At 37.1% G+C, this 16852-nt stretch overlaps 1 protein-coding gene across 2 annotated transcripts in view; it reads left to right on the top strand.

The window, feature by feature from the left end:
- Positions 1-16852, top strand: part of COL5A2 (collagen type V alpha 2 chain) — a 98472-nt gene that overhangs the window by 55713 nt on the left and 25907 nt on the right. For both annotated transcript variants that reach the window (XM_053947652.1, XM_053947651.1), the window contains exons 7-18: positions 1679-1789; positions 3469-3546; positions 5478-5522; positions 6034-6087; positions 6696-6749; positions 8198-8251; positions 9041-9094; positions 9806-9859; positions 10828-10872; positions 11822-11875; positions 12750-12794; positions 15114-15167. In XM_053947652.1, the coding sequence (XP_053803627.1) occupies positions 1679-1789; positions 3469-3546; positions 5478-5522; positions 6034-6087; positions 6696-6749; positions 8198-8251; positions 9041-9094; positions 9806-9859; positions 10828-10872; positions 11822-11875; positions 12750-12794; positions 15114-15167 (702 nt within the window). The remainder of the gene's footprint in view (positions 1-1678; positions 1790-3468; positions 3547-5477; positions 5523-6033; positions 6088-6695; positions 6750-8197; positions 8252-9040; positions 9095-9805; positions 9860-10827; positions 10873-11821; positions 11876-12749; positions 12795-15113; positions 15168-16852) is intronic.

Below are 16852 nucleotides of genomic sequence, written 5' to 3'. Positions count from 1 at the left end.
GGTGCCACCTCGTGGCATTTGTGAGAATGTTTTTTCCTTTTTCCTCTACTTTTTTTTTTTTTTTCTTTTTTTTTTCTTTTTTTTTTTTTTAAACCTTACTGACCTTGAACTGGTGAAAGAAAGCGAAAGGGCTTTTTTTCTATACAAATAAACGTATAAATGCTGTAAAATAAATAAATTATCATCAATATTTTATTAAAAACCCACCAGATTGGTTATATACCACTAGCTACCTACAAATACAAACATGCATTTTGATGACTTTTTGGTATTGAGGTATGCAGTTGCATTTTTACTCTTGAAGCAGCTTGAATTTTGCTGACTAAAAAGTAGATTGTTTTCTAAAAAAAATTTTAAAAGGCCTTTTTCTCTGTTAGATTTTGTTAAGGTGTCTTGTGTGGGTATTGGAAATTGGCAAAGACATAGACTTGCCAAATTCTTTATAGCCAACTGTGGTTTTGTGGTTTTTTTTTACTCTAATGCTTAGCTTTGTTTTTTTTTGTTTTGAGAACAAACAAATAAGGTATCTCATTCCTTTCCTCCTTGGGGCAGCAAACACTTTTACGTTTGGCAGTGTGTACTTGTATTTATAATGGATAAATTTAAGAATTAAGTTTTGTGCTAAAACCTTCTTCTTCCATCCAACATGCACAGACCTTCTCATTTGTTCAGAATACCATCTATTCACAGCTCCTTCTGTGAACCATACTAGTTCAAACCATACCGCTTCAGACATAAATTCCACTGAAATACGGTGCAGACAGAGTCCTCACCTCATGGAAATCCTGGCAATCTGTCTGATGGTTAATTGTGTTTGAAAAGATGACTCAGTGAGCTAGGCTTCTGCAATTCTATGTTTAAGGATCCTTAAAATGGAAGAGCTCAATACATTGTCTAAAACTTTTCCTTGCCTTGATGAAGCATTTTATTCTAATGAAGAAAAGTAGTAACAAGTGCTTTAAAGTCTGTATTTATGACTGAAGCATGTTGGTCCAATTACTACTCATTTTGTTCAACTAATGTTTTATTAGCTGCCTCCATATTTAATTTTAGTTCTTATATGAAGTGAGTGCAGTTTAGGAATTAAAAGTGGGAGCCACATTAAAATGAGAGCCACAGCATGGGCTCTAACCTATTCTGTAAATACTAGCTAGAGGTGACTTCAACACCAGGTAACTTTCCCTGCATTTCTGGCATTATAACTATGGCATTATAACTATATTGAGAATTCAACAGTGCTATGAACTGGCTAAACCATTCCTGATGTCAAGTAGGCTGTGAAAATCCAGCATTACTCTGTAGTTTCCTAAGCCTCTGTGTATATTTACACTTATCTGAGCTGTACTCATTTTAGAAGTGAATTAACTTGATTCTATATGGTGTGCAAAGCCAAAGAGTTTTTCAGGAATAGTATACTCTAGTATGGGATGATTGGAAGCCTCAGTTTCTAAAAAAGCCTGTGATAGAAATTACTGCAGTTTACTTAAGTGTTGGATTCATGATTAATTTCAGTCAGTGCTTCTGATCTGAAGGTGGGAACAGAGCTTTAGGGATGTTGTTTGTTTGAAGATCTTTCTGTAGAAATACAGATTTATCCCAAAGGGGCAGGTGTCTTCTAGTTACAATTATTTCAGTGAATACCTTTGCACACTGCTGGCATTTCTGATTTTCTTTGTAGGGTCCTCGTGGTCCTCAAGGGATTGATGGGGAACCTGGTATCCCTGGCCAGCCTGGTGACCCTGGTCCTCCAGGGCATCCCACTCACCCAGGACCAGATGGAATAAGCAGGGTAAGTTTTACATTTGCTCTAGCTCAAAGTGGAGTGTTGGACCAGATCCACATGATTTAAATGGTGACTTGCCTTTGGTTCCGTGACCATGGAATGCTGTGCCCACACTTCCTGTCTCCCAGTCACAAGGGGCAGCAGCTAGTGGCACTGCAAATTCTGCCAAAAATTGGGACAAGTTGAATGTGAGAAACCTGGGAAAGGATGCGCCTTTCACAGCAGATTTTAGCATCTAGCAAAGCCAAACAGCCCTAATCTAGAACCACCACAAGGGTTCTTTTACTTCCACCAGTCAAGGGGTCTGAGCAATAGTACAGAGAAAATAAGTGCACCAAATTAGGAATATAGAAAAATGAAAATTAAGATAAATTAATTATAAATAACTAATGAGAGAAACTAAAATGTGGTTGATAATACTTCTTGCTGGAATTATTCAGACAAACACTGAGAAGATTAAGAAATTGTTTGTTAAAGCAGTGCTGCTAACCAGCTTTATAGATAAAGACAAGGTATTCTGCAAAACTATTTTTTCCTCCCCCTTCTATTGGATACTAATTGTGGTCAATAAATAAATACATATTTGAATTTGTCAAGTGTATTCAGTTACACATTTATTGCTGTTTTGACACCTGTTTTGATTTCTCATTCCATTGTTCCTGAGATGTTCCTGAAAACAATAGCTATAGTGGCAAAAATCTGCAATATTCATGTTAAGCCAATAGCTTGCAACTCTGGGCAGCATTTCATATTTTAACCACATTTCCCAACAGTTCTGAATCCAGCAGACTCAGCCCAAGTAAATATCTTCAGCACACAGGAATCTCTTACAATCACAGAAGCACCATAATGGGTGCTAGGCTGTTATCTTACATAGAATATATGGAAGAAAGGTGTGGCTGGAAATCTAAGACATTTTTTTGTTTGTATTCCTGTCTCTGACCTCAAGCAATCTCCAGCCTTTAGAAGATGTGTTTGGGGACCAATCTAATGAGGAACTAACTGTAAATGTTGGGAGATTTGAATCTATGTTTGAGCTGTTGCTTGTTGTCAGCCACTGTAAGCTCTGGCCTGCTGTGAATGAGGCTCCGGCTCTGAATGAAGCAAAATAAAACTCTTGATTTCAACTATTTGCTTCCATAAGAAGGAGGGCACTGAAGTTTCTCCCTTCTCTAGCTCATTGGTCTCTGTTAATTGATAGGAAGAGCAGTGAATTTCAGCTTTGCTGGATAAGGGCAAGCTACTTAAAAATTCTGATTTGTCATCATGAAATCAGTTAGATTTCCATTTATCTTAAGATATTTCTGAACTTGAAGCATGATAAGTGAAAAAAAGGAAGCCTTAGAAGACATGAAGGAATATGGCAGTTTTGGTCTAGATTTGTAAGTCATGAAAAAAAATGTAATTAATTTAGTGAGAGGCTTTCCTCTTTTTTGGTCATTTTATACTCGTTTAGTATTAAAGTGGAAATAGAAAATAAGCATATAATGTGTTCACGTGGTCTTTGAAGCTTTAAACACCTCAAATTTACAGGAGAGACAAATTTTGGTTTAGTGTTTAAACCAAGGATTGAGCTGTTATCACTGCAAAAGCCAGGTAAATGATGAAGATGTGATTGCATGGATTTTTGCATTACAAACCATCACAATGACTTACAGCTAAAATCACCCATCCTATTTTTCCAGCCCTTTTCAGCTCAGATGGCAGGACTGGATGAGAAGTCTGGACTTGGCAGTCAAATGGGACTGATGCCTGGTGCAGTGGTAAGACTACATTAGCCCTGTACTCTAAGAGGGGCTGGAAGTGGAATGCATGTCCAAAAACTTAAAAGGGAATTCATCCTCTACAGCTTCCTGTACCTCTTGAACCTGGATGTAAAGTATATTCTAGTAGAGTTTTGCACAGTACCTGGGGAAAAAAGTGTTTTTCTGTTAAATGACAGCTTCTCCTTCCACTTCTATCCCTCTCTCCTTCTGAAATATAACAGCTACTAACAGTAATGTCCAGGAGGAAAAAGCATCCCCTCTTGAGTCACTGCAGAGTGGCTGAAAGTTGTCAGGTATAACACAAAGCAGAATAAACACATATGTAACTTCTTTTCACATATGACATCAAATCAGGTTGTTTTTTTTTGTTTAATAATTAAAAAAAAAATACTTTCAAAACCAGCTCTTAACTCAAATCTATGCTTTGCTGTTTCAAGACAGACTTCCTGTTTCTCCAGTGGGCCCAGTTTTTGCACTGGCATCCCTCACTATTTAGATATGCTCTTTACTTTGAGTGTACTGGAGACTTAATGGTAACACTGAAATTTTCTGCTGTCTGTGAGAGCTGTTTCACCACCCTCAGTTATCTCTTCTGAAACTCTTGGGGTTGTTTCTTAATAATACTTCTCTTCACATTTTATATCTTGGAAATATTGTTACCCTCTTTGCTGATATTTTTAACATCCATTCTGAAAGCAACCATCCTTTAGTGATTGTATTGCCCATGAGTTTGTCCACCTGAATCTTATCCAAGTCCCTACTAGTAGCCTTCATAATCAGTTCCAATGCCATATGAAAGGTTCTAAAGATAACTTGATACTTTGCCTTAGTATTAACTTTTTCAGTGGTTTCTTCAAAGAACTTTTTGATGAATGTCTCTCTACAGTAAATTTGCTTTCTGAACATAAAATAATTTGTTCCACAAGTTTGTCCCACTTTGTTGCTTTCATTGTTTTGCTTAATCTTTTCACTCAGTTTTTCTCAAGTTGTTGCATCTCTTGTACCATCTCTTATCATTCTCAAATATGATTAAATTTAATGTTAATATATCTATGGCCTTACACAAGGTCTGCTAAAGTCAGTTGGCACTCACTCTTTCTCATGTTATGTGACATTCTTTTTTCCTCTCTTGTTAACTGGGTAACTGACAGCTGAAAGAATGTTTTGTTTCTAATGTTCATTAGCTTTTTTTTAAATGGCCCATTGCTAACTCTTCTACATTTGCTTTTTAAAAATTAGTAAAAAATTACTGAATTTTAAAAGACATAAGTCTCAAATTTCTGTCAAAATGAATGGTTGTCTGTTATAGATATTTTTTGTATTCCTAGAGCCAAGATAATTACTTTCAAATAAGGTAATATTTCATGTTAAAAGTTATAATTAGGTTTGAGATTGTTCCTAAAAGTCCCATGGCACTTTCTAAGGGACAATCTGAGTTTTTTGTAACTAACCACAATGATTTGGAAAGCTCTTTTGGTGGTTTGTATGATACATTTAAACACGTCCTTTCATTACTGCTTTTCAGCTTGACTGAGAACAAGAAGATTAATTTATTTTGTCATTGATTTCATTATGAGATTCATTTGAGTAATGACATTTCCTTCAAGTGAAGACTGTTCCCCTCAACTCTTATTTTGTTACTACATTTTTTTCATGGAGCTAGACAGACAGTTTGGTTATTGTGATTCCAGAGACTGTGAGGTTGAAAGAAGCAGCCAAGTCCATATTTTCAGCTGCTAATGAAATTACACTTCTGTGGCTTTTGGACTTTGAAGATTTCATTCAACATCTGTGTTTCGTAACACCAGTTTTCTGAGTGGAAACCTTTCAGACTGTAGAAATGCTATCAGGCCATTTTGCCCTTGGTAGGGTGAATCTTACTTGGGAAAGGTTGTTTTCCAGTGTGTAACAAGTTGTGTATTCAACAGGGTCCAGTGGGTCCAAGAGGTCCTCAGGGTCTCCAAGGAAAACAAGTGAGTGCTTCACCTGAGGGGATTAAATTGGCCAGAGATGAAGGCAGAGCTCGTGGTGAAAGGGGTTTGTGCACCTCTGGGGCAGTGTCCATCCTCAGTGACTTGTGGCTGAGTGCACTTTCATCCAGAAGGGAATTTAAACAAGGGCTCTGCTCCAGATGGACTCTATACACAGGAATTGGCTCCAAAAGCACAGTTTATTAAATCTTTAACAGGGTTTTAACCCAACATGTTTCTTAAAGAGTGAGCAGCAATGAAAATGGAGACTGTTCTTGTTTTGGTATTGGCATGGTGTTAAGTTTCCAGTGGGGCTTGTGTATGGCACAGGATTTATCTACAGCTTGAGGGGTTTTAGTATCCAACTTTCACTCCTATGGAAATGTGAACTGGTTCTAAATTGGAATCCAGACTCTCAGCCATAGGCTGTGATTTTCCTGGTCATGAATTTTAAATTATGTCCTTATAATTGCTTTTGGAATTTGTAACTGTATTAATATTTGGTTAATTTTAGGGTGGTGCTGGTCCCACAGGCCCACCTGGTGAACCTGGAGATCCAGGACCTATGGTAAGACCAATAAATGTAAACATTTCTACAACACAATTGCAAATATGCTATACTTTTTAATTTCAGAACAGAATTTTTGTCATGTTGTTTCAGGTGAAACTATTAAGTAACTTCAGCGAAGAGTTGTGGTGTTCAAAGCATATTGTCATGAATCAGTGAATTTGAGTTGTTTTAAATGTGAATAGCAATGATTATATTAGAAACAATCATTCTTACTTTTCCAGCACAGGCCTGAAAATGGTTAGACACTGGTAAAACCATACCTGATAGTGTAACTTGCACAAAGGATGATGAGAATACTTTTTTTGAGGCAACAAAATGATTCAAAAGTAAAAGCAAGAGCCAGAGATTTGAAGCAAACAGCAACTGTGATTTTTAATGTTTTGGGTTTTTTTTCCTACATAATCCATCCTGTATTTTCTTATAGTACAATGGTTTTCTAGGGTCAGGATGGTTAGAAAGAGCACCTCAAAACTGAGCAAATGTGCTTAGGCATAAAATCTTCCTTTTTCTACATCTGCTTTTATAAAACCAGACTTTGAAATAGAGTAAATAGATATTTAAGTGATGGCTAAACTGACTTCTCAACAAATATATTAATTTCTTAGGGGCCAGTTGGTTCTCGTGGACCAGAGGGACCTCCAGGCAAACCTGGTGAAGATGTAAGTTTGTTATTCTTTGTATCTTGTTTTATTTTTAATAAAAGAAACATTGGCATCTGTGAAGCAGTGACTAACCAGCAGATGTGCCTGTTGTAACTACTATTGTCTGCTTTCCTTTGTAATTGTACTCATTAAATCCAGCATCACAACTGTGAATCTTGGCAACCATTTCTCAACCCCTCCTTTCTTTTCCTTATGTGTCATCATCATATCTAAAGTCTAGCACCATCGCTATTTCTTGCCTCAGTAAGTTCTTAACTGAGATAATCTTCCTTGAAATCAAACATAAAAATAAATCACAGGGAGTTACTTGGAGGCATCTCCTCTCTTTTTGGTTTGCATATTGGGTTAGAAGAGCTGTAATGGCAGCATACACGTGTCTGGATAAGATTTTAGTATTTAATTTTTTAAAAAATGATAATTGATTGTGTTCCTAACTGATTTTTTCTTTGTCCATGTATGCATACATATATATGTAAAATGTATGTTTTATATATATTATGTGGGTGTACATGTACTGCTGAACAGTAGCCCAAGACCTTACTGGTGCATGTATATTGTTTGCAAATCACACTAAATCCATCTGAACTGTAATTTTTAACTTGGAAATTAGTTACAAAACTGCAGATGCCATTTTAGTATAGAAATTAATTGTGTAACAGCTACCTTCCCATTAAACTGTACAAGGATTTTTAAGAATCCTTGGCAACAGTTAACTCTCAGTGCAGGGAAGTCAAATCTTGACACTGCTCTAAGAACTTCCCCATTTCCTTTGTTTGGGTGTCTTTAATTGCATTTGTGAAGCACTTTGCTTTCTCTCTGACCTGAAATTATTTTTCTGAAGCCTTTCATATTCCTGCATTCTGGTGTCCTGAGTGTATTTGAACTGACTGATGCATGTAAAGGAATATTTGGCTGTGACTCTGAAGGGCTTTGATTCATCTTCAAAATATACTTATTTGGTTTCACCATATTGTTTTTCCTATTACAATACAAAGAAAATAGTCACTGTCCTAGAATTAAATTATACATGTATTAAAACATTTAAACAGAAGGAGAGTCACAAGCTACAATGCACATAGTTTTTAATTGCTGTTCCAGTGGGAAATAACAGCAATTTGATGCTCTGAGTGAAGATGACAGAAGGTTGACTCATGAATTCCCAGGAAAACCATGTGGCAGGACCATCTCCTGATGACTGGGGTACATTGTGTGCCCAGCCATCAGTTTTCCCAGTTCTTGATTAAAAACCAAGTGAGTTAATGTGTCTAATGCACATTTGCTAGGCACATATGCAGTTGATTTATGTCACTGACAGTGTTACAGCAAAGAGAGGTTGCATAATACTGATGTGAATGTCCTCATTTGTTTGAGTGGAAGAATGATACAAAAAATCTATTTTCAAATCTCCTGTTTTATTGTGTTCCTTTTTTTCCCTCTTCCCTTAGGGTGAACCTGGTAGACCAGGACAATCCGGTGAGCCTGGATTTCCAGGATCTCCAGTAAGAGCATGATTATTTAAATTCTAGCAAAATAATTGTATGTCATCATATGATACTGGTTTCTTATTTCTTCATCCTGATGTAACTCATCAGTATTGCTTTTAATTATGAGTGCAAAGTTCTGCCATTCAGTATCTGAAGTCCTTGTCTTAGTTCACTCCTAGGCTCCAGGTCAGTGCTTTGTTGTTGAGAGGATAACTGTTGTTATCTGAGATTTCATTTCTAATTCATATTGCCAGTATTCTGATACAAGGCACTTATCTCCCTTCTGTTAGCCTTTCCAGAGAAACTTGGTAGGAAGCTAAGTGCAAGAGAGCTTTGGTTTAATTGCTAAATGTGTTTTGGTAGCAGTTGTTTATCATGTTTCTGGACTGACATATTCTGAAAAAAAGAGGTACAGTTTGCAGGTCTGAGTTTCTAGTTCATTTTAAGTGTTAGCTCTGAATTTTGATCTCAGCTTAATTAATGTTTGTCCATATTAACCCTCAAAACTTGACCTGCCACTCATCTTATTTCATTACTTTTGCTGAAATTTGAACTTTGATCACACAACAATTCAAATGATAAAGCTTTTAATGTCAGTGAAAATGTGACTAATGCTGAGAATAAAACTTCAAGGCTGTATCATCTATGAGCTGCTCAAATGCTGTTCCTCACTATGATGAAGGTGAAGGAGTGTTACCAATATTAGTATTGCTACTGCCCTTATCCCTGTTAGTACCATGATTGCTGGGTTTATCTGCAGAATTAGGATTATATTTGGTTTTTTTTTTTCCTTTTCCTACCTAGGGCCCTCGAGGCTTTCCTGGTGCTCCTGGTCTCCCAGGTCTCAAGGGTCACCGGGTAAGAGACAAGGTTTTCCCTCTGATATAGATGATCTTTCCTGGCAGTTTCAGAATTAAGATTTTTCTTTGTATCTGTGCAGAATTTGCCTACACTACAGACGATGCAGCTGTAGCAGAAATACTGGCATTTGAGAGAAAGAGGGCCTTGCAGAAAATCAGTGCTATTCTCCATTAAGCTGACCTTTGTATTACATGCTCCAGTGCTTTTTTACTCTATTCAAATGTTCTGGGAATCTGGAAGGAGCTTGCATGAGCCCTGCCAAGCTTCAGGAGGTGCAAACCTGACTGTTCTCTCACTTTGTTGGCAAATCATGCATTAGGGTGGGGAACTTGAGAGGTGGATATGTTTGCAACATGAATTGATTGCAAATTACCAAGTTTTCAGGCCAAATTTTACTTCAGGGAGGAATAAATTGGTTCCCTATGGCTCAGAGCCTCCTCCTTGTTGTTTTAGGATTTTTTAAAGAAACTTTTTTGTTTTAAAAAGAAACCAACTCCAGGGAAATGTACCTTGTACAAATGGTTTCCATTTAGGAAATGTTTGAAAACTTTATTCCATCTGTTTTTTTTTCTCCTTTATTTTTTTCTTTTCTTACTCTTACCACCTCAGATCCATTCTTAATACTTTAATATCACGTTGCTTTAACAATAATAGTAGAAGTGCTCTCTGTCTGTACATATATAAATACAATTTCTTTATAACTTACAGGGATTGAAAGGACTTGATGGTCCAAAAGGTGAAATTGGAGCAGCTGGAGCAAAGGTATTTTTATGGCCAAAACAAATAAATGATGAAGCATGTTTTGTGTTATACCAAAATCCTGAAAGGTGTGAGATCTTTTGAACACAGCTTTGTACCTTCTCTGACCTTTATATGGGGGAGAGAATTCAAAAGTGCCAGTCCCAGCTGCAGCTGGGGCTGCTTTAGGCCTGTAAGGGAACACTGGGTGAGCTGAGTGCTCCATTTGTGACCTGTATGTAATACTGAAGACAGCAGTCTGTTAACAAAGGGCCCATGCACATCTTGCAGTTCTCCACTTGGACAGCTCATGGTTCTTGTTGGCTCTATGGGACCAAGTTGAACATTTTGTAATGTAATCAAATAAAGCAATGCATAACTAAAACCTGACTCTCCTCTTTCAAATTGTGATAGATTGGCTTAAAAGAAACAGGCATTGGAGAGGGGATGTATTGTAATCAAACTGACTATTTTATTAGTTTATTCTCAGAATTTTTGATCTCCATTGGCACTGTAGCACTCTTACAACTTCAGATCAAAGCAGTAGTAACACAGGATAGCGAGCTGGAGTCAGTCCTTTCAAGATAAGGTAAAAGAAGTTTTAAAGAGTATAGAACACTTTTTTCAGGCTTTTCCACTTTAATCAGTGCTGATGCTGAAGCATTTTTGGCCTGGCATAGGTGATAATTGAATGTGGGAGAGAACTATTCCTTTAGATTAAAAACATAGTAAATGAAGTGAATCTTCCAAGATCTAAATTTAAGATTGCCTACCACTTTCTGTGGCAGCAACAACAGCAGCAGTTTTGGCAGAGAACACATAAACATGACATTTTCATCAGCGTGGGGAGCAGTGTCCTTGCCATGTGTGATGCACACAGGTACCTCTGCAAATCTGCCCCTGAGGTCCAAAATAAGCACAGAGGACAGGTGTGAGATGTGACTCAATTTTCCTTTCACGCATTTCTCTAATAATTTCATTTCCTTTTCTAGGGAGAGTCCGGACCGACCGGAGCCATGGGTCCAACAGGTCCTCTAGTGAGTGTCACATGCATTGGGCATTGCAGAAGTGATTGCAAGTACTACTGCCAGTGGGAATTTCAGGGGTTTGATATCTGCATTTGAGCTCATGGAGCTGAACTTTCTCTTCATGAAGGCTTGTTTTCTGTTAGTCTGACAGTGAATTTGGCCCACTACAAGCTGCTCCTCCCCTCCATTCACACACATAGGTAATAATGATAAATCAGAAGGCTCAGCAGAGACTTGGCTGTAGCTATGGTGATGGTTACCCAACTCACGTAAGTGTAGGATGATGGTGTTTTCTTTTTTACATGTTGATGCCTCATATGGAGTGATTTCAACATGAGAAAAACTGGCTTGGCTTGCTCTGAGGTAGAACTGGAGTAATTTAGATCAGGAATGAACTGGCTAAGAAAACCATGGTTTTGGAGGTTACGGTGAGGATAAGTATGCATGACCTGGAAGTGAAATGGAGAAACTTTTTTTTAGAATAATTTTCATTCACATGTGGTTTTGGACAACTGAATATGCATGAGTAGTGTTACATGACGAAAATTGACTCTCAGCAGAGCTCCTGGAAGTAAAGCCTCTTTCTGATATCAGATAATGGCATCTCTCTGTGAAGCCCTATGTTGTGTGTAGAATGTAATATCCCTGAAGTGGAATCTAATTTGTGAATGAGATTTAGTGAAAGAAGTTGCATTATTGTCACACGTAAGTATATAAAAACATTTATTCTAACTTGTTTAAAACTGGAAATATTGTTGGAATGGAAAAACAGAAATTAGAGTTTATTAAATTTCCACTGGGCAAGCCTGTGAAGCTGTAAGGATTTTTATGAGCTTCTACTTCTTTTCTGCTATAGGACAAGATAAGTTACTCCTGCAGGAGTGGAAAAAAAACAGCCCTTTTTTTTATTCTGGCATGATGACCTCCTGAATAATGCACTTTTTGTTCTTTCTTCAAGGGACCTAGGGGAATGCCAGGAGAAAGAGGACGGATTGGACCACAGGGTGCCCCTGTAAGTAGAATCTTCCTTCTCTCTTGTAGTTCTTCTCTTGTTAACTTAAATTTAAATCCCTGAGCCTGAAAGTGTTAGTCCATGTGACTTGCTAGTCACTTCTGTTGTGAGTTTTGCTATAGCTTAAGAAAGTTAGGGCTGAGCAGTTCTGTGGGTTGATGTCTGCACTATAAATTTTAAAAGTTAAAAACAGTTGTAAAGTGAGAGTGGTAACTGTATGTTAACTTCTCATAGCAGAGCTGCCCATGAATCCAAACACCCTCACAGCATGATTTTCTGGGATATAAAAATGTCTTCTATGTTTCTGTTGGATTTCTTGTGAGAGATTCTTTTCAGCAAAAATTACTGAACAGGAAATAATGTTTCAATTTTGTCTGGAAAAAGGTTTAAAATGAAGGTTAAGATTAAATCTTTCAATTCAGATTTCAATTTAGATGAAATCTAAAAATTTAATTTCAGATAATAAGGCTATCTTCCTAAAAATATTTTGATTTTCAGCAAAAAGAGGGATTATCCTTGACATGAGATCATATTTGAATTAGAACTTTCATTCTGCTGCTTTTACATCCAGTGTCAAGCATTGTTTTTCTGGCATTTCTTCCCATGATTTTTCTATGATCCACTTGTGTCATGTGCCCCATACAATGACACTCTCAAAATATTGTCCTTTCTGAAAATAGAGAAATCCATTAACTCAAATGGGAGCATAATTTCTTCCAGAAGGTTTCCATGACAGTATTTGGAGGAAAGTGTAATCCAGCATTTCTTCAATCACTTTAGTATATACAGTTTTATCACAAATGCTGACAATAAATAATTAAAAAAATAGGTAAAGTTCTTACAAATACTCTGTGTTTTCTATTTTTCTGTGTAGGGTGGACGTGGCCAGCATGGTATGCCTGGGAAGCCAGGCCCAATGGTGAGTGATTGGTTCTCAATCAACCACTTTTTCACTCTATATTTCCACTTGCCTTTTGACACTACCAAAAAAAAAATAAAAAAGGTTGGCAATTGCTGGTATCAGTTAAGTGTATCTGGAATTAATTATCTGAGAATGATTCCTAGTTCTACTCATTTTAGTTTTAGTGCTGCCCTCTGCAAAATTTTCCTCTGTAGTTTACTTTGTCTAAAGGTTTTAATTTGCAGAGGAGTCGGCCATAGCCTCTCCTGGGGAGGTGATGCTTTGCTGCTCGTATGGAGTCCATATGGCAGGGGGCAAAGTGCCACAAGTGCATGCACTGCCATCTAAAGCAGTTCATAATTGCATGTTATCTTCCTTCACATACAAAGCTGGCAAATGAGGCTGGTGTCAGGAAGAAGAAAGGCACTCACTGATAGCACTACTTGCTCCCTGCAGTTATTCTATTACCAAATGTGTAAAAGAGCCTTTTAATTAAGGACAGTCACTTTTTGAACTGAAGGACAGAGGCTTGTGTCTGAATGTCTGCCAAGCTGAGAAAGCCTGGCTTGCAGGGCTGTTAAGTTCTCCCACCATGGCAGCAGGGCTGCAGAGAAAGACATGACTGTTTACACCCAGAGTGTCAGTGTAGCAAAGGATGTTGGTTTTGATCCTACAGTCCAATCTCACACTGCATTTGCAAAATACATTTGTGTGAATTCACATGAGTCAGGGATTATTCCTGCACATACAGTTAATTTCGTGTTGCTTTTGCATGTGAAAACTGGTGATGTTTTTGTACTATTTGTGCAAGGCCAACTTCCACTTTAAAAATGTGGTATTTATGTTTGCTTTTTTTTGAAAACATCACTGGTAGGATATGGATAACGGCTTCTACCCATTGATGTAGTCAGCCTTTACCATTTTATGATGTTCAGCTTAGAAAAAACCAAAAACCAAACACAAAAGCCAACAACCAAACCAAACATCCCAAAAGTACTGCACCAAAAATACCCCTAAAATCCTAAACCACACCTGCTTGCAGTTAGAATTTAATTTTGTGCATGATCTTTATTTACTTGTGACAAAGTTCTGAGAAAAAATAATTTACCTGTGTCATCTTAATGAACAGACTGTTCTAATAAACACTTCATTAAGATACAATTAACTGTAATAGAAGCTCAGAAGAGGAGTGTGAGTGCCTAAAAGCTACAGAACTCAATTATTTAGTGTATTATGAAGGAAAGGTAAGTTGTTAGAAGAAACTTTCAAACAAAGAAAATATTTTTTTCTGTATTTAAAACATACTATAAAGTTAAAAGGAGCTGAGTGGCAAGCTGTGAGGTTTTACATGAAGCTTGTGATTTTTCTTTGGGATAAAATGTGAGCTCAGCTTCACTGGACATGATAAGTGGTTGGCTAATATTTCTGGAAAATCCCATGAAGTGTCACAAGGGAGATACTTGTCCTTAATGCACGTGTTTCTCACTGGACAGAGGATTAATGAAATGTGCTGTTATTTGGGTCAGTGCAGTGGTACAGCATAATCCTGGAATTCTTCCTGCAACAAGAGAGAGATTTGGCAGACATTATTTGTGATCCAATAAACTGGGACATAGGTTTTCAAAAATATACTTGGTGAGCTGTTGCATGAGTTCTGTAGAAATCCAGTGCAAGGTCACGGCAGAAATGTTGTCTGTAATTAATGCTGAGTGGGACAGACTGTTCTGATTAAGTTTGTCAGGAGAGCTTTATTACATAGAACATTTTTTCTCAACATGAATCATATTTTACAAAAAGACAGAAAATCAGGAAAAGATAAAGAGGAATTATCTGGTAACAGTGTTGCAGTGAGTATTAATAACCACTGTGTGCCGCCATCCCAAGCCTTTGGAATAGAAAGTTCTCTTGAATGTCTTGTACAGCATAAAAGACATTATGGAAATGGAAACATCTTTGTCTCTCTAGTCCTGAAATTTTGATACAAGATCTGTGTTTTACAGCTTGCAAATTAATTTGCCTGTGAGTTTAGGAATCTTAATTCCCATAATTATTCACTGTGAATTGTGTACATTGCAATTCAGGCATTAATAGCTGAATCAAGAGCTGTAGCTTTGCTGAAGTTAGAAAACACATTATTAAAGAACTGCACCACAATTCCATAAAATGTATATGTATCACTTAAAAACCTGGTATTTATAGTTATTTTGGTTTTGTTATAAGCAAATGTTTTATGACTAAAAAATACAGGTAATTCTAGACCCACATTTACCCAGTGATGAGATACTAATCTGCGTGATCTAGACCACTAAATTACAGTTTTGTGTCTGTCTTTTATAGGGCCCACTTGGTATAACTGGATCTCCAGGTTTTCCTGGTATTCCTGGCATAAAGGTAAAAAAAAAAAAATGAAAGTGTCTTTTTAAAATGTCTAACAACACACAACTAAAAATGTATACTACACTACACAGAGCCCAGGCTGACGTGTGTACAGATCCCCAGGAGCTGCTGTGAAATCGCTCTTAGTCAAGACCTTCAGAAAGAAGATAAAACCCAAAGCCAAATGGAGCAATTGCAATTCATCACTGTTAAGATACTTTGCTTTCCCTTTTGCTCATGTCAGGGGGTGATTATAAGATCACTGCCATGCTGTGCTTCAGGAATTTTGTCCAGAATATTCAAAGAGTAGCAGATACATTGCTAGAAGTATGGTTGTGAGGGCAAGTCAAAGACAACATGGAGGGAGGACCTTCCAGTGCTGAAACTTCTAGTTTTGGCCAAGAAAACTTTTTGGGATGAACTAGACTGGTAAGGGGGAAATGCCTGAACCCCAACAGAGATGTGTGGTTCATCACAAGAGAGAAACTTACAGTTACTACCTTTTGTGGCTTGGAGTGATTGGGCTGTGAAATGGAAAGATTTCCTTTGCTGTAGCACTGTCTTTGTGGCACTTCCCTCTCTTGCTTTGCAAGAAAGTGCTCTTTTTTTTTTTTTTTTTTTTTTTTTTTTTTTAGCTTCTTAGCCTTGAGCCAATGTCTTTAGAGATAGGAGATAAAAAAGACAACTCATACAGCTTCCTTACAGTTCTTATACATGCCCTGCATCCAGTTGCTCCTTTTCATCCCTTTACACTCCTAAATCATTATAAGAAAATGTTATACAAGAAGAAACCCTCAATTGGTCAGGTAACCAAGATCAGCAGATGTTTTTGTGTTGTTGTGAAGCTGGCAAGATTCATGACACTGTTTGGAAACAAGTCTTAATAACAGTATCAACTTAATCATAGAGTCATAGAATAGCAGGTTACAAAGGGACCTCTAGGATCATCTGCTCCAACTTTTCTTGGAAAAAGCAGTCTAGACAAGAGGAGTGTACAGTTAAATGATAGCCCTTGTAGTGCATGTCACAAAATGTTTTAGTATGGCTCATCATGATTTTACCTAAGGAAATATCACATGATGAATCAGAGCTTTTGAAAAGGAGAAGCTACCTTCCAGTTTGATCATCAGATGATGTAAAATTGGAAGAGTTGAACTCATAAAAGCTCAGCAGATTATACAATGAAGATGTGGACTTGTTTTATGAAGATGTGATATTAACAGGCATCAATTCCAAAAGGCGTATTTCCTATATAAAATTAAAATTCAAAGAAGATGCTGGGAGGATTTTTTATCATCCAGTCTAATGTTACAGGGATTTGATATTGTTCTGTAACAGTGAGTTCATGTGTGTTGTGCAAAAAAAAAACCCAAGAAAACAAAACAAATCAACCAATCCCAGATGTGTTACCACATCTAAATCTTAACAGCCTCGCTGTTAATGAAGGTAAACAAAACTTGTAAAATTACAGACACATAGTGGGATTTTAGAGAAACAGGTCTGTTCTTGATCTTATTTGGACACTTGGACAATGCTGCTTTTCTGCAGTTTCCTTGTCTTGTATACATTGAGAAAAAATCCTGTCTATACTTTTAATGTTCGCATTCACCTAGAAGTAATAGAAGCAAAATTTGGTAAACAAAATTTCATTTTAAGTATAATAAACTATTTCAAACACGAATTGTCTTTTTGTTATAAGC

Source organism: Vidua chalybeata, chromosome 7 (genome assembly GCF_026979565.1).
Source record: "Vidua chalybeata isolate OUT-0048 chromosome 7, bVidCha1 merged haplotype, whole genome shotgun sequence".
Lineage (NCBI taxonomy): Eukaryota > Metazoa > Chordata > Aves > Passeriformes > Viduidae > Vidua > Vidua chalybeata.
Note: the sequence above shows the minus strand (reverse complement) of the source record. Positions and strands in the feature narration are given on the sequence as shown.